The following is an 18,333-nucleotide window of genomic DNA, read 5'->3' as shown; positions in this document are numbered from 1 at the left end:
AGCCATTACGTGTGCTAGTTTCCAGGAGGTGGCTGGGCATCTGCCTGCCGATGGGAATTAGTGAATGAATTCCTTATTGAATTCCTTCTGAATTCCTGAGGGGGCGAGCAAGTGACCAGGTGGGTGCTTACCTGCAGTCCAGGGTCAACCCCCCGCAGTTCCTTACTAACAACTCGAAAAAAATGGACAATGTCAGATTTACTAGGAGCAAATGTTTCTAATCAGTAAAACTGAAAATGCTTGACATTTCTTTTAGCTTTCCTTGAACAGTAATGATGCTGCACTTTAACCATATGGTTTAAATGCTGCTCAATGTCTATGCTACTTTTTCTAGCAGAGGTCCCTGAGGAGGGTAACAGAAAGCCATCACTGCTCTCTTCTGCAGAGAGGGGTTTGAAGTAAAAAAAAACCCCAACCAAACAGTGTTGTTTCAATGTCTAACACAGGAATTGTATAGTATCTGGATTATGGTATGCTAGTTTGTGCTGTGGATAATTGAAGGACCTTTTTGGTGCCAGCTACTTGATCAGGGGATGAATTGAATTTTCTGTTTATAACATTGTTTCATATAGGAGCATATTTAGTCCCAGGGAAAGCCACATAGGCCCATGGAGGAAACAACAGTCTTTTGCTATACTATTAACTCAAAATTGACAAATCTGTTCTTCATGTGAAAAGTTACCATAGAGGAACAGTTAATATTATTGTGTGATACAGTAGCTACTACCTTGGTTCTTGAGACCAAATCCTAACAGCCTTTCTAATTTTTAACTAAGTAAAAGGGAAATTCCAGTCAATAATTCCACTGAGAGTTTTGCTTATTTTGATCATTATTGCTAAAAGTAATCAGTTTGGTTTTTAGGTACCAAGTGAGCAATACTCAGGTTGTTTTGTCTGACTGAGAACTAAGCTAGCCCGTTGTGATTTTCAGCAAGCTTTATTTCAAAAAGGCATTAACATGTGCGAAAGGTGGTTCAAACTGTGACCTTTTCAAAACTGCTGTCGCTGTGATGCACGTTTCCTGCTCTTGGTGACACTGGGTAACATATTTGGCAGAATAGAGGATTGCCTGCTGCGCTGCAATTGAAAAGCAATCAACCATTTGAATAAAGGTCTGTGTTTCTGTGATGAGGCAAACGTGTCATTTCCCACTTTGTTTTAGAGGATACGCTGTTTGCCACCGGTTTGCCGTTAAGCGAATAATAAACATTTTCCAAAAGACAAGGACAGTATGCGAGAAAGAAAAAAACACAGTAAATGCTAGGTACAGCTAAGGATTTAATTGAAAGTAATGGATTGCTGGCTTGAAACTGCTTGAAGGACATCAGTCTATGTTTACATGTAGACCCAGCAGTGCTCTTACTCCAAATGTCTTCAGCTTTTTGTTTCAGACATGTATGGGTTTTCCATTCTTGGGTATAATGCAAGTAGCATGTCGAGCCCACAGACAGTTTTACCAATTTAACGGTCACTGGTCAAATGTGAGGATGATCAATGAAGGGGATTTTTACAAGGCTTAGTATAGTGCCAGAAGATTGCCTCCTAGGAGTGAAAGGGACTTTGGCAACACTTTCTTGGCTCCCACGAGCACACGAGCAGTCCCAGCCAGGACCGTAATTTCACCTGAGGGAACCCGCAGACCCCCGGGCCATGAGGTCGAACGCAGGGCCCTGCCGCCTGGGCCCCGGGCACAGGGCCGGAGCACGGCCCCGCAGCACCTTGGTGCCGAAACTGATTTTGGTTCCGGCAGAACCCCGAACAGGGCGCTGCTCTGGAGGGAAGGCTGCGCAGCGGAGTTGTCACAGTCCTTCGTTGCGCTCTGATATCAAAGCAGATGCTTAACAGGCCTGCGAGCGAGCGAGGAAACTTATAGAGGCAGGAATCCACAGAAAGTCGCCTCCATGGTAGGAAGAGGGGGCTGGGCGGCTGCTGACCCTCCTGCTGCGGGGCGGGAACCGCCGCCGCTGCCCCGCGGCAGGCAGCCCCAGAGGGGAGGCGGGAGGGGAGAGCCCCTCCCTAAAGGGTCGCTATCAGGAAGGGGGAGGAGCAGGTGAAGGCTCTGGAAGGTGAGGGAAGTTTCTGCCTGATAAGCAGATGTTTTTTATGTAGTGCTAGTTGTGGTTGTGTTTTCATTTCTTCTCTTTTTCTTGTGTGGTGTTTTGGTCGTTGTCTTGAATTTAATGCAAGCTGTGGAGGTAGAATTTGATTTTTTTTTTTCTTTTTTGAGGGAGCTAAATTCTGTGAAGTTTGCTCAAGGTAGCTGCAGAGCGCTGGTAAGAGAAAGGGATCCATGTGGGCAAAGTTGCTAAACTCACTGTTTCTGACCAACAGATAGACTCTTTTGGGAGCTTTCAATACTTCTAGGTTAACAGCTGGGTATGCAACACTTACAAATCATCTTAGCATTACAGGGTTTTTCTTCTCCTTTTACTTAGGGTAGTTTTGAGTATTTATTCCTTTAGAAGTGTGGCACTTTCTCCTATTTTGTTCCTAATTTACCTTTACAGGAGAATAAGAAAGTAATTTTATTTGAATACACAAGATAAGCATTCCCCTAAGTGTATTTAGCCTGACTTTTAAGGTAAAAAAAGGCATGTGCAGGCATAATGTCTGTGTCTATTCTGTTAGACCTCACTCAAAAGTGTTGAGCACACCAGGAGATTTCAATCAAATTCTAAGCAGGTGCCAGTCCTTACAGTACTTCCAGACCCCCTGCAAAGGGGGGGCTTTTTTTGTGTGTGCGTTTGGGGCGAAGGGGTCAGGCAGGGAAGAACAGACGAGAGGACAGTACAAGATGCAGTCAAAAATTGATTACAGGCAGAGTAAACTGTTGTATAAAGTACTCCAGCTTAGTTGGTTGATGCTGGAAGAAAACCATGGCGCAGCAAACTAATGATCAGCCATGTGTACCGTTTACTGTCACCCCTACAGGCGGGAGCAGGGCTCAGGGGTGTGAGCTGAAAATGGCTGTGGCTGAGGGCGGTGGGTGGCCTGCAGTTGCAGCTGCAGGTGATCATCCTGCCCCTTCATGGGTGTGGGGCTTGCTTTTGGGTTTTCTCCCCCCCCCCCCCCCCCCCCCCCCCCCGCCATGTTTGAACCACTGGTGCTGCTGATGTGAACTTCTGTTTTGCCTCTGTCTCTGAGAAACTGTGAAGACATCTAAATTGCTGCTTTCAATGACAGGTAGGGCTAGCAAAGTTACGGGAAAGAGTACGCAACAAGGAATTGCTTGACAGAGCTGTTAAGAGGAGCTCTTTCTGGTGTGGAAATGGGCATAGCTCATTCTTGTTCTGTCGTCTTCAAAAGAGGTTTGCATCTCTGCTCTTGAAGGCCTCCTGGGAGGAGGAACAATATTCTAAAAAAAGTTTATTTCTGCCTCTGAATTTTTTCAGAGGTCTTGCTGTACAACTATTTTACACGTTTAAATCATTAGAAAATAAAAAATATTGATTTAAGTAAACCTTCCGTTGTTTTATCTCTGTGCAATTATTATCTTGGGCTCCATATTTTTGATCTTACTTTGTGGTTTAAAACTGTCCCTCGCATTTTATCCACTGCTTTTTTGGTTTGGGTTTTTTTTTTTCTTTTTTTTTTTTTTTTTTTTTTTGGTAACTGAATATGTGCAGGCATTTTGTTGTGGTTAATCAGAGTGATGTTGCACATTCTTGTGCCTATATATTGTTCTTTCAAAGTTCTTTCAGCTCCTGTCTCGTCACCTTAACATTGCAAGGTTATACCTTAACAGGACAAGGCAGCAGGGTCCCTCAGACTTGTTCATCTATAATTCCATGTGCTGTTGTACTCCTCTTTAGAAAAGTTCTTCACGTGATCAGCCTTTTGTGAATATTCTTCCACCTTTATGAATGGGGATGTTTTCCAGGGGGCATTTCTCTATTTTGTTCATAATCACTGTATTCAAACTCTGACTGTGTTTGAATTGCTACTATAACGATTTTCCTTGTGGTGAAGGACCATAATTTTAAGATTTTTGTCTTCCATGAGATTTTTTTTCTTCATACCTGTGATGTGACAAATCCTACTCCTTCCTCCTCTACCAAATTTAACTAGCCAAAAAAGTGATTCTTTGTTTCTGTTAAGAGGAATAAGCTTTGGTCTTGACTATTGTAGCTTGGGTTTTTAATTCTCAACTTTGTTATTCTGCAGTCAGGAAAAATGCTACTATTTAAGTAGTCTTTCTTGGCTATAATTTCTTGCCATAGTTCCTTCTTCCTCTTGTGGTGTTCTTCTGCCTCCACTACTGCATGTAGACAAAGAACTTCAGAATGTATTGGGCAGTTAATTGGGTGGGTTTTTTAATTATTATTATTTCCTGTGCTTAAGCTTTTAGACAAATTGAAGGGGGGGGGGGAGTTGAATGTGAAGAGATGAGAAAGGACTTCTAAGTGGAAAGACAAGACAGGCCTCTGAGTTTAATCTTACTTTGAAAAGAATGTGAGATTGGATTATTTTTAAGGCTGAGTCTTTGAAAGTTAGGGTTTCAAAGGTGATTTTTGGAGCTCTGGGGGTATATATTTCCTTCTACTTTTATGAGCTTCGTGTTTTAGTTAGTGGTATGAAAGACTATTTAAATTGAAGATGCTTTGTAATCATTAAGAGTAATGTCACAGAAAAATAAAAGTGACTAAACAGGGAGTATGAATTCATATTTTTGTTACTTTTAAGAATTTGTAGGAAATGCTTATGTGTCTGTATATAACTTATAGAAGAGACACATTAAAATCATTTTGTATGCAAATCCATGAACATGACCATGACCACAAGTGAGATTTCTTTCCACACCACCACCCTGCCCCAGATGACCATATTCCAGAGGTCCTGTCTCTTCAGAAAAATGTATGAAATACAAATTCCTAGTAGTGTGGCCAAAAGCTTGGCTAAGCTGGTTAGAGTTTGGAATGCAGATAATTTAGTAGTCAGTTGTTAAACCTGTGTTGCCTGTTACAACATAAGCTCACACAACAAAAAACCAAAGATGTTACAGTTTGAAATTAAGGCATATGCTATGGTAAGGCACTCTAATACCATATTTAGAGAATACATTGGTAAGTAGAATTCAAAATCCCGTGTCTCTTTATTAAGATATGTGCTGTTAGTTATGTGGGGGAACTTTATTACCATAAGCATTATATTGACAAATTATGAATAATTTTTATTTACTCTCCAATAATCCATGCTCTTCTTTAAATTTTGTCCCCTGCCCAAAATATTCATAACCAAAATAAAAAATGGTAAATTACTGAAGAAGTTCATATAGCAAGAGTGCTGGATAATGAGTAATGCAGAGTTAGCATTATGTTCAGTCAGTGTAATTACAAGCTGTTCTTGCTAGTGATATCAAAATTTGTTGAAGAACTAATGTTAAAATACTACTGCTTTGAAAAAAAGCAAAAGTCTAGAGCTTTTTTCAATATTTATGAGCAGATACAGTGTTAATGGTAGGTGGTGATCAATCTTCTTCTCCTCTTTTTTTTTTTCCTTCTCCCCACTGCTCTCCCTGAGATGTTTCTGCTTCATGTGAAACTTAAGTCTACACTGAACACTTACCGACACTAGGATTACAGTCTCAGCTGGGCCTTTCATAGGTAGTATATTGAACAAAAATACAGCTGTAGAGTTGGAATTGTCATTTACAAAATTCTTTTAAATAAAAGGGGGTGGGGGACAGGACACGACACGGGACTGTTGACCCCAGAAATGAGCATCAGTTATTTGTACACAAGATATCGATGTATTGTCTCCAAAAATAGCTGCCACTTTGTTTTAGACGACATGTAGATAATGCTGCAAGTTATGATAGAAGCCATGAATGCAAATTATGTCATTAGGGAAGGGAAAAAAAAAAAAAAGCCTGAGTTCGTGAGAGAGGGCTCAACATACAGAAAGCCTCTGTGTGTTCCAGCCTAGGGCCAACTGGAGGACATGATGATTCACACTCTCGTGAATTTCCATGTGCAATGTTTCTCTAAACTGATTAGTTAAAAGAAAAAGTGCATGTTCCTTTGAGCCTTTTGCATGCTAAAACATCCACTTAATTCCCAAGTGTAAATGATGCAATCATGACCTAAAACTTGCTCAACTCTGGGTACTGTTGAACTGGCCTTTAGCTAGGAAACATGTATGAGGAATCCTAAGTGACAGCTTGAAACTGTATTTATTAAAATTTATCATAAAAGAAAAGCCAAAGCAATTTCACTTTCTCCATTTTTTAAAAAATAAAAACTCCTTTCTTTTTGTTTGTTCCTTCATTTTACGTCTGTTTAAGTTTCAAGAGAGTCTGAAAAACTTATGTGACTGCTTTGACTGTCTTAGGCTTAATACATTTTTTAATGATATTTCTTAAAGTGCGGTGTTTTTTTTAACTTAAGGCTATGATAATTTAAATGTTTCCTGACTTACTTTCAAATTGAACAAAGTAGATTTTGTTTTCCATAGTACTATAGACCCTCTCAGCGTGCGTAGGTATTACACTTTTTTGGCTGAAAATTCAGAGTATGCTAACATAGCTAATATGGGTACACACTTTCCTATTGATGTGTTGTGGCACTCGACAAATGCAGACATCATATAAGCAATACCAATTAAATTGCTGGAAAAAGATTAGCACTCATGGGTAGATTATTTGTCATCTTGACTTGTTCTCAGTCTCTTAATATTGAATATGCTAGGCTGCTTATTTTCTGTACTAAATTACTGAATTATGTCCAAATATAGGAACCTAAGTTCATCTTGGACTAGTTTACTTTCTAAATCTAAATATTTAGTTAGAAGTACAGCCTTCAGAAAAACTTGGTGGTGTTTTTTTTTTTTTTTTTTTTTATAACCTGGAGGGGTGGTGGTGGTGGTCTTCTGAATGGGTGCTGCATTTTAAGCAATTTTGTCCCAGGAGACTTACTAACACTGGCATTAAAAAAAGAAACACACACACACACACCCCCAAACCCCAAAAAACCAACCAACCAACCAACAAACCCCAAAACAAAAAAAACAAACAAAAAAACCCAAACAACTTCCATTATCACTCTATCAAAAGTATACTTCCATTAATAATAAGTTCCAGGTAGGCAAAGTAATAGTGGCAATTTCCTGAGTGTCACTGGAACAGTCAGGTGTTTCATGAATGGGCTGCAAGTCACAGCTACATGGGTTTAAAAGATGGTTTCTTGTTTGATAATGACAAGATTCCTGCAGCTTTGTGCCTAAAGAGGATGCAGAACTATACTGAGATGAAAATTATTGCTTCCTAAAGGAATTACCTTTTTTGGAAGCATAAATTAAAATGAAGGATTTGCCAAATATGGTGATTCTTGCAAGTTGGGCTGGAACAGTGAAAAGCAGCAGAAGTTGGTTTTGTTTGAGGGCTAGTTTATATACTGAGTTTTCTTTCCTCCTACCATGGAAGACAGCTGCAACTTGATGAAAGCATATCAGGTGAGAGTCCTGAATAGCCTGCAATACCTCTAGCAGTCAGAACTCTCTAACTAAACGCAGTGGACCAGACCAATAATGAAGCTGTGCTTTACTTGCATTTATCAACGAAACCTTGTTACAAAAGTTCTTCGTATATCAGATTTTTATCTCAGTATTTTTAAAGACTTATTTGGCAATGAGCTAAGATTTGAAGCTGATGCATTTGTGTAAACAGAAAGGTTACTGACATTGTTGTATCATTATATTTGGTCAAATGTTTTTGCCTTTTTTTTTTTTTCTCCAGCTCTGACAACAAAATGCTAGTGCTTTTTATCTTAAGCGCCCCTTACTAAGGCTATTCAAAGCGTCTGGTATCTCCTTTGTTTTACTGGCTTATTCCTCTGTGAATCTGGTTGTCCCAATATTTAATTAATAATTCCCAGAAATGTAAAAAGGAAACATAAGTATCTGTAGAAAAACTTCTCTCAGTAATTCTTACAAATAGCGCTTTGCAGTTGTTTCTTTATTATTCAGTTGCAGTATTAGGGCTTTGTCACTTACTCAGGTGAAAGAAAAAAATCCAGGACGACTGCATGAGCCCTGCAGCTTTTGATAATTTGATTTGATCCTCCACAGTAAAGTCAGTATTTTGACTTAACTGATGAAGATCAAATCCATGCTGTTACATATACCTTTGTTTTCCGTTGGTAGTCTTAAAATTCCTAGATTTTTGTGTAACTAGCTTATTTTAAAAAAAATTTACTTATGTCTAAACCCATTTATTTTTCTGTCACAGTAGCTATTTAATATTTTTGTATACATTTTCAAAATTGGGTGCGCTTTTAGTTCAAATTTATATCAAAGTTATGTTTGTGAACATTTGTCACCTCATTTGAAATTGCGCGGATTTTATTTAGTGTTTTGCTATGAGCGATCTGGTAACCACTAGTTGGTGGACTTTTTAAGAACAAACACTTAAACTGTTATTTTTCTTAAATATGTACTCTAAACCACTTGAAACACTGCAGAGCTGCTCCTTTTCATCAAGTACATTAGAAGATCTGCAAGTTCCTAAATGAAAAATAACACAGAACAGTGCTTGTTAAACATTCTGAAGGCATTAAAAATAGCTGAACTTAAGGCAAAGACCATGAAGAAAGAATTCTGCCTCTATTGAGGTCAATGGGAATTTTACTATCCACTTCAATAGAAGGAATTGCGTATGCAGTGATGTATGCAAATATTTATATTGTTTTGGAATAGTTAATGGTGTAAAATGGAGACATTCATAAAACATAGTCATATAGTTTTTCATTAGGGCAAAAAGCTTGCTTGTTTATTGATGTACATGATTGGTATACGATGACATATACCAATATTATAAATATCTATATATATATCATGCAAATCATTCTCCTTCATCTGAAAGTAACTGTTTTGCATTCAGGCATCAGATTCAATTATAGTACTAAAATGAAGTCCCAAGTGAAGTCTTAAATTGGTTTCTACTTTCACAGCAATATACAGCACTGTGCATTTCTGAGTCATCACACACCTCTCAATAATTCAGAGCAGTTGTCAGATTGAGATCTTTATCTTCTAATTCAGAAGGTAGAAATAATAATCATCTATGGACTTTGGCCTCAAACTGCAATAGTTCTGTCACTTCAAAGAAGTCTTGTAATTCTGTAATGTGTGTACGTGACCTGTGCTATAAAGTACTCTCGGACATTGCAAGACTTTATCTGAGGTTAGCGGTAGTAGAAGGAAATCAGATTTACATTAATTTCTGTCAGTTAATGTCTGCTGCTTGTATATAGTGGTGATACATTGGCACAAGGAATAATATTTTCAAAAACTTATGGGAAATTTTTAACGTTGAATTGGATTTGCCCGTTTCAAGTCAGTTTGGTGCATGAGCAGTTAAAGTCACCACCAGCCTAGTCTATACTGTTTCATCCATGTGTATAAAAATCACTGTAGTGTAGTTATATCAGATATACAAGAGGTGAATACGTAGTCCTCTCACCTTTGTGCTCAAATTGTTACAAAATAATATTGCAAAAACATTTGTCATATTAGAACCAAATTTCATGGTTGCGTGTGGTACATTTGTTTCTGGAAAATTTGTGCTTTATGAGAAAGCAAAGAATCAAAGCATTGTTGTCTTAGGTCTAATAGACCTGGAGGCTTAAGAAGAAAAAGTGCTAAGAGTTTACTTCTGCCACTGAAGTGAAAAACATAAATTCTCAGTGGTTAGAAGCGATGTGCATCAAATGCTAGTATTGACACATTAGCTCTTTGCTACAGAAAATGAATCTAATACTACCAAATTACGCATTGCCATTTGTTAGTTCATACTATTTTTTTATGGGGCAGCCAAGTATTATTTAGCTAGGCTGTGAGGATAAGGAAAGTGTTGCAAGGAGTTAGAATACTAGGTGTATATAGTATTTGGGGATCAAGTTCTTGTTTGTTCTGGAGATCAGGAGTGTATAGCAAGAGAATAAAATGAAGTAATTGAAGGGCAGTGTCTATTCCCATGCTTGGAAACATTTTAGTGTTTTTATACTTATTTTAGGACACAATTATGGTATCAGAACATCTACATTATTGAAGTTTTGGTAACTGCAATTGACAATTCTGTTTTGTTTTGTTTTTTTCTCATTCTACCCTTTCCCTCACCAAGAAGTGACTGCATAGTTAGTTCTGTGGCAGTGAAGATGGAAACTAAGGATGTACTACGGAAATATTACTGTGCGCTTAACTTCCCTGTTCACCTAGAGATCTGCTACTGGCCGCAGTACTTATTTTACATGGTGGCAGCAGCACAGATAGGATAGAAAGTTTGGTAGCCTAATGGAGACAATCCATTTCCATGTTCTAGGAGCGTGAGCTGCAGATGGCAGAAACTTCCTTACCTCTACTGCAGCCCTCTTAAAGTTCAGTTATACAAATCCCATTTGCCTCATTGAAATACCACTAGAGGCTCATTTGACTTCTTCCAGCCACCATTCACTTGATATATCAGTCCTGCTCTTCCACCATGCTCTGTTCCCTGAAATGTCATTGTCTTGCCACCACAGAGGTTTTTTTTTCCTTCTCCATATTGGTTAAGAGCCTTGACCCAGCTCTAGTTACTCTTTGCTATAAGTCTTGATGTGTCAATGTCTATTTTATCTGCCTGTCAGAATTCAAGGAGCATCTGGATGATGCTTTTAGTCATATGGTTTAGTTTTAGCTAGTCCTGTGAGGAGCACAGCGTTGGACTCGATGATCCTTATTGGTCACTTCCAACTCGAGATGCTGTGATTCTATGATCTAAATTCTAGGGAATTCATTGTTCAATTACCTGCAATAGCATAGCACTCTTAACGTGACAAACTTCAATATACATTTAAAAAGACATGATTTACTGTGATTTTTTTTTAATTAAGAGTAAATCTTGCTGCTAGATGTTGCTCGTAATTACAGTTAGTCTAACACATGACAATGACTAAATGTATACCTAGTCATGATAATGAGATTAAATTAGTTTCATTTTGGGCTGACCTATGTTAAGCATTAGTCAAGGATGTAACAAAGGACACATTCTCACTTCATTTACATAATACAATCCTTTTTGTATCTTGTAGGCAATTAAAATCTAATTAATATCTCAAGGCTTTTTTTTTTTTTTTTTTTTTTTAAGGGTATATGGGTCAAGATGGCCATTTCGGATCGTGCGAAAACAAGTACTGCGGTCTGGGTAGACACTGTGTTGTGAATGGGGAGACTGGCCAAGCTGAGTGTCTATGCATGGAGCACTGCAAGCCGCATTACAAGCCCGTGTGCGGTTCTGATGGAGAATTCTATGAAAACCATTGCGAAGTGCACAGGGCTGCCTGTCTGAAAAAGCAAAAGGTCACCATTGTACACAACGAAGATTGCTTCTTCAAAGGTAAGTGCAGCTGAACCATATCTGGAATATTGCTATCAGGTATGTGTTTTCAAGCAGTTCAATTAAAGCCCTATAGAGGCTGCACCAAGTGTACAGTGAATAAATGACTCAAAAAGTTAATACAGTAAGTATCTCACTCCAGAGATATCTTATGGGGTTTTTTTTCCTCTTTATTTGTACTCAGTGCTCTAGGCAATCACCCCTTTTTAACCTGAATAAACCAGTTGTCTCTTGAAAATTAATCCACAGCAGCTTGTCTTACAAATGTGGCTGTTGACCTCATTCATCTGAATGTACTTCCAGTCCCAAAGCCCAAAGGATATTAATCTCTGTTACAGGAAAAACAGAATTTAGGATTTCGGAGGGGTTTTGTAAGGCTGCAGGACCTGTGCTTGTATTTGGTGTTGAAGTTGATAGACCAGCAGCTTGTTCACGGCTAAATGGGTCTTCCTTGCTTTGAATTTGGACAATGAAGAATTTGCTTGCATGTTCACCAAAACGTGCAAGTTTAGCTACTTTTTAATCTTCTGAATGCTGAGAGATATACCTTATGTTAAGCATCTTATACCGAAGTCATCAACAATTGCAACTTGTTCTTTTTTATGTAATTTGAGCATGCCTTACAGGTTTCTGGAACTCTGCCAATACAGACCTTGATTAAGCATGTTTATAGTACTTTGCAGCACATTTTTCCTGGTTAAAACAGGCAGATGGCTTTTCTGGGGGGGGAAATGTTTTTAAATAAGGCCGTTTTTAAAGAGCCTACCTGGGGGTTGAATTTGTATTCTTTTTAAAGACTGTTCTATTTTTGTTAATATTGTTACACGTTGTGGATATAGTTGCATTCTCAGTAATAGCAACTAATAACTCCTATAACCACAGAAAGAAGTCTACTAAAATATTTCCGTTAAATGAAATTCACCTTTGTAGGGAACATTCATTTAAATTGCAATATTCCACTTAAATCTTAATCAGAATTTTCAAGATTGTATTCTAGCGTAAGGTTGTTCAAATGGAACCAATTTTAAAATTTCCAAAGTTGAATTTTTCACTACATTTATGGTTGAGGAATTGTCCTTTAAATGAAAAATTGGGCTTTCTTTACCAAATCCAAACATTGAAGTCATGCACAAATACCAATATTTTTATTATTATGAAAGATTTTGTAGTAGAACAATTGAATACTGGGGATGGAGGTGGGTGGAACCTGCCGAAAATTATCTTTTCTCAAGAACTTAAAGAAAAAAAAATATAATGGTTGCACAGCTGGGCTTTATATAATTGTTCTTGCTGAGTAAATGGGGTGACTGCCAAGGTGAAGTGCCTTTCCTCCTTTGCTTCCTTCAACAGACATGTTAAGCTCAGCAACGTCACCAAAATCTGTGAAGGAACAGGGGTTCATAGATTAAAGGGGGGTGTATGGAAATAATGGGAAATACACTTGTAAGTAATAGTGAAGGTTTAAATTTGTTCAAAACTAAATGTGGACACTGTATAAAACTGATATATCATCACAATATATAGACTTCAAGTAAGTAGCCTGTGTTCTGAGGTACTAGAAAATTAAAATTTGGTTTTAGGAGCATAGCATATGAGGCTTGTAGGGAATGGTTTGCGCAATAACAACAAAACATGAATGCTTCTGTCTTGTGTCTTAACAATCACAATCTCTTTTTAGAAAACTAAAAGCTATGTTTTCCTAATTAGGTTTAAAAAAAAAAAAAACTTCAAAAATTTTTTGTTTTAGATAATGCAGTACTCCGATAGAACAAATGACAGTAACAAACACTAAAATGTTCAAATTTATGGGGTTAATTTCAGTTCTTCAGTGTGCTATATACAATACAAATAAATTCAGAGCATGTTTGTGAAAAAATTAGTGTTTCTTTTCCTAGAGGGGGAAAAACATGGTGAGATTTATTTACTGAAATGGAAAGTGAGACAGTGCTTTAGTTAGAAATATCATCCAAATGCTGCCTGAAGTTTTGTTAGCTCATCTTTAAGTTTTAAATTTACTACGTTAGTTTCATGTCTGTTGTAGTGGACAACGGAATATCTGAACAGTGTTCAACTTCAGACACCTAATTTAGATTCTGTATTTAAAAAGTAGGTTTCCCCTTTAGTCAGTGACAATATTTGGAACAGGACTAGGGTATGCAAGTGACTTGTTCCGAGTTGCCTGCTGAAAAATGTTATTTATCAAGATACTGAAGTCTTCTAATTCGGACACTGTAACTAGATGCCTACAAATAGTGTAAAATAACTTACTCTCTTCTTTCTCGTCTTATGTTGACTTCAGTGGTGTTAAACAGGTGAGACTGGGGACAGTTATTTTCCTTTATTTTATTTGGTATATATGGGCCTTACCGATCTCGGTTTCTACGTTGTTGACTTCAGCTCATTCATTGCTGTACTACAGCACAGTGAGGTTAAAGCATTGTCGCCATTCATGACTATTGAATATGTCCTCCAACATTCACTATACCTATATGGTAGAGGAGCCAGAAGATTTCAAAGTATTTTCATGTGATTCCTTCCTTTTACGAAGTACTTCTGAGCTAGCCACTAGTAGATTACCTTCAGTAGGCCTGAAGTCTTACCAGTTATCAGGTCAAAAAACATTGAAAAGCAAATAGGAAAAAATCCCTCAACAGTGGGACTCCTGGATAGAGAAGCTGAACCCCATCACTATCAATGGTGTCAGAAGGGCACTGCTGCACGTCCTCCTTGTTAGTTTAGCTGGCGTCCTTTAGCACAAATGATCTCACTTCAATGAGCTGCTTCGAAGACCAGAAAAATTCAAAAAAGGTTTTACATTCAGAAAACGAATATTCTGAGCATTTTGTTTTAGTCTTTCACAGAATTCTTTATTGAAGGCTAATCTGAACTGGGGGGGCAGGGTGGGGAAGAGATTCAGTATGCCTACAAGATGCTTACGTCATATGGTAGTCACTGACAACAATGACTCTCTGTATATGATGATTGCAATTAAAGATTTTTGCTTTCTGTTTTATTGCTAATCAGTTGATTTTCAGATCAAATGACTGTGTACTTTGTCACTTTATTGTTTTTTTTTTTAATTTATTTATTTGTAAATTTCATCTGGTCTGAGCTTTATATTTATCTCTAACAAGGTCATGCTTTGGGTTTTTTGGGTTTCAAATCCTCATACTGCATTGATTGTATTTTATTGGGAAATATTTCTTCATGGATAAATTTTAAGTTTCAGACAGATTGCGTATTGAGCTCAAGATCAGAGAAACTGAGAAATACATCTTATTTAAAGGCGTAAGCTTACCAGAAAACATTTTAGTATTCTGTGTCTGGAGATTAAAATTTTATAAGCAAATGTTCTATATACCTGATTAACATTACAATAGCAGCTAAGTAGCTATAATTATTAAAATAATACATCTTGTAACCAAATGATTTATAGTTGATCTCAAACATCATGAGTTCTGCTTAACGGTTTGAAAAATGCCCTTTTAAACACTTACATGATGAGTGGAGTTAAAGGATTGACTTGGTAAATGAAAAGGTCTTTGGTTTATATGTTGAAACTCCATTAACATCACTGAGAAATGTGTCTTACCTAAGCTGTGCGTGAAACAATGTAAACAAAAAGCATCAAATCCTTCACAAAGTCATGTCTGAAACATTTGATAAATTCATTTTCAGGTAGTGAAAGCTACCTATGTCAAAGCTGTACTCTCCTGATATGCTGTTTTTCTAAACTAAAACTTCAGATTCTTGTCCCTTACCTGCCTTTTATGTAGATTATTTATCACTAAATCTGTTAGTTACACCTTTCTTCTTTTTTAGTCCCATTGTAGGCTGACAGGAGGTGCAGGGAAACTTGAAACAGTTAACAAAATATACAAACTCTTCTTCCCATTCCTGTGACTGACATGGACATCCCCAGGTTCATTGGACTCCTTCCTTTTTCATTGTCACTTGCTATGTTTATTTCCCTATGTTAAATTAAATCATACATTTTTGCCAAATATGAGTAGAACACAGGCATAAAACAGTAATTGAGGTTGAAAGTTTCAAGTATCTCTGTCTTTCCCTGACGATTGAGGCTGTTACGCAAATTGTACATTTTTGACATGGATCAAGACAATGGCCATCCTAAATTAGAAATTACTTGTTCTCCACTCTTACTGTAATTTTTCAGTCAGTTGCTTATTGGCATGTCATGATGTCTTGCATCAGACACTGAACGATTTTTCCTAATGTCTTGGTTAGATGTTGACTGTGACCCTTTGAGTTACTCAATAAGCTGTCTCAGCTTCTTCTGGTACAGAGGCAAAATGTATTCTGCAGAGAAGCTAATTACTTTTAAATCCATAGAAAGGGGATTATATTAGAAGTATTTTCTGTACCTTTTGAGTCCTCTGTTTCCCACCTGTGAAGTCCGGTGTCCTGTGACTCTGTTAGTGAATGCAAGTTCCACTATCACTTTCAGAGCTGCTCTCAGGCCTTAACTGTCTAAAAATGTTTTAAAATATTTAAGATTATTCTAAGAACTTAAGAGGCCTCTTTAGGAAATCCTTGGTGATCTAAGGAATGTTCTGTCTAACTATCTCAAATTAATATTTCAACTGATAGGAGAACAAAGGAATGGGGAAGCGAGCAGCTGCCTGGCTACTAGTTTACTTAGCCTTGGTCATTATCATATTTGTGGGTTTATTAGTTTTGAATTCCCGAACAGAATGTGGGAGGAGGTAAGATAAAAGGGAAAGCAAGGGAAAGGAAATAATGGAGCGAAGGTAAGGAGCAAGTATATCAAGGAGAAAAAAAAGAGATGTCTAAGTGCCAGGGTGGTGAGTTTGGTGGTGGGAAGAGGAGGGAACACAAATGATGAACTAAAGGAAATGCTAGTGAAAAATCAAAATTCAAAGCTTAGATTATTCACTAGATCTGATACTGACAGTGTGAGCTGGGAAGTCTGATATGCTGATGCCATTCCGGTTTGGCACCGCTTTTGTTGGCTCGCTGGCTACATAGTTCTTTGGCTAGGTGAGCTCTGCATGCTCTCTGCTTCTAGTGTCCTGTTCTAGAGGCCGTTCTCAAGCCACGCGCTTTGTGTTTCAGAGCAGCTTAATGTTTTGTGCAAGAAAAGAAATCCGACCATCTGGCTCCCGCTGCGCTTGATGCTGTTGTATAACACCTTCCTGGCTGTCACGTGCCATAGGTTTAACAAGCCCCAGCGGGCAGTGATTCAAATGGACTAGAATTGCTTTGCTTGGTGCCTCCACCACTATCTTCATTCTGTGAAGCGGTACTGTGAAATTAATGTCTTTGTGCTGAATTTAGAAGTCTGGAGGCATTATTCTTCAGCTTCTAAAAAGTTCAGTTGGACTCATGTGGGACAGTGTACTGGGTGGTGAATGCCCCACGCTGGGTGTCAAATAAGCTTCAGTTATGTCTTTGTTTTTGTGTTTACTTCAGTTACTTCATTTTCATAAATCCAGACCAGTAAATCTGAATAAGAGACTAAAAACTTCCCAATGACAACCTTATATTTTCTTTCCACCCTGAGCTGCTTATACATTTTACATTAAATCTATTTCTACACACAGCGATAGGCTCAATCATTATGACAAACTGCAATTTAATACGAGTCCTCAGGAATGTAACACAGATTTCTATGTACTATGACTTTTATAGAATATTTCTGGAATAAGGTTACTTCATATGCAAGCTTTTTACTTATAAGTAGCTTCTGTAGCATTCTTATGATAACAACGTTATTTTACTTTCTTCTCTTTCTATTCTTGTCTCATTTTTCATTTGGTAAGTCTTTTAATCTGTTAAACTGTCTGTGAGCTTCAGATTTCTTACTAGTATTACTAAAATGGCTAGATTTCTGAGGATGGCTGTAATGTTTGCTTTTCAGTCTGTTCCCAAAAGAGAAAGTGGAAACTTAGGTAAGAAAGTTTGCTGCTGATACAAAGTTGTTCAGCGCAGTGACGATTAGAGCTGACTGTGAACAAATTCAAAAGGTGTGTGGGCAAACTGGAAAAAGTTCAGACAACGCTAACAAGAATGACCAAAAGCACCACATGGTTTATAAGGGATATGGAGGAGGCTTACAAAATCATCAGGGCATGAGGAGGGTGAATATGAGTAGACTGTCTTGTATTCCAATAAAAGAACTGAAAGTTATCAAATAAGACAGCAGGAACAGATTCAAAACAAGCTTTTGTGTTTGTTTTGTAGACAGCAGATCTCATGAGTAAAAGCAACATAGGATTTCACAGGCAGACTTTCTAAATACTAGGGGAAAGGCTGTAGGCTTTTTCTTTTGAAAGAAGGCTCGGAGAAGTGAGTTGAAGTGAACTAAATCTGAACGGTAGCCCACAGAAAAGATCTAGAATACTGGTCTAGCCTCTCCAGTGACTGCAACAGGATTAAAGATTTTTTTTTTTTTTTTGTGTGTGTGTGTGAGATTTGTGACCTAGGTGAGTGTGGTATTAGACTGCTTCCTAAAATATTGACACATTCATTTACAAGCACTGACACTTATTTCATCTGATTTGATGTTCGTATACTTCAAAAGCAAGTATATAAGTCTCTGTCGTCTTACCAGTTTCACTTCAGGAAATGTTTAATCTGATCTTAAATATAAATCTTGAATACGCACACTCATTATTTAGTGTTGATCATTAGCCAAGCTTTCAAAAGAAATTTAGGATATGTTAATCTGAATGACATTCTGGTGCAGTGTTTTCATTGCAACAGAACTTGTTTCTAAGACGTCCAAGATGTCTTTGCTCTTTTTTCTCTGGCTATAAGCTGGCTTCTCTGTTGAAGTTCTCAAAAACATCATTATTATACTCTTTCTGAAAGCTTGAATTCCTGCAGATAGCATACACCCTTAAGGTTGCTGCTGATAAACTGTCAAGCTTCAACTATCGCTCCGGATGTATTTTCAACATAAACTGGATTAGAAAAAGAAA

General features: G+C 37.7%; 1 protein-coding gene across 3 annotated transcripts in view; it reads left to right on the top strand.

Moving 5' to 3' along the window:
- FSTL5 (follistatin like 5) overlaps positions 1-18,333 on the top strand; it is a 362,482-nt gene that overhangs the window by 123,500 nt on the left and 220,649 nt on the right. For all 3 annotated transcript variants that reach the window (XM_082314957.1, XM_082314955.1, XM_082314956.1), the window contains one exon: positions 11,120-11,368. In XM_082314957.1, the coding sequence (XP_082171083.1) occupies positions 11,120-11,368 (249 nt within the window). The remainder of the gene's footprint in view (positions 1-11,119; positions 11,369-18,333) is intronic.

The sequence above is a fragment of the Platalea leucorodia genome (assembly GCF_965183815.1).
Source record: "Platalea leucorodia genome assembly, chromosome: 6".
Lineage (NCBI taxonomy): Eukaryota > Metazoa > Chordata > Aves > Pelecaniformes > Threskiornithidae > Platalea > Platalea leucorodia.
The sequence above is the reverse complement of the archived record's forward strand: the minus strand, read 5'-3'. Positions and strand labels throughout refer to the sequence as shown.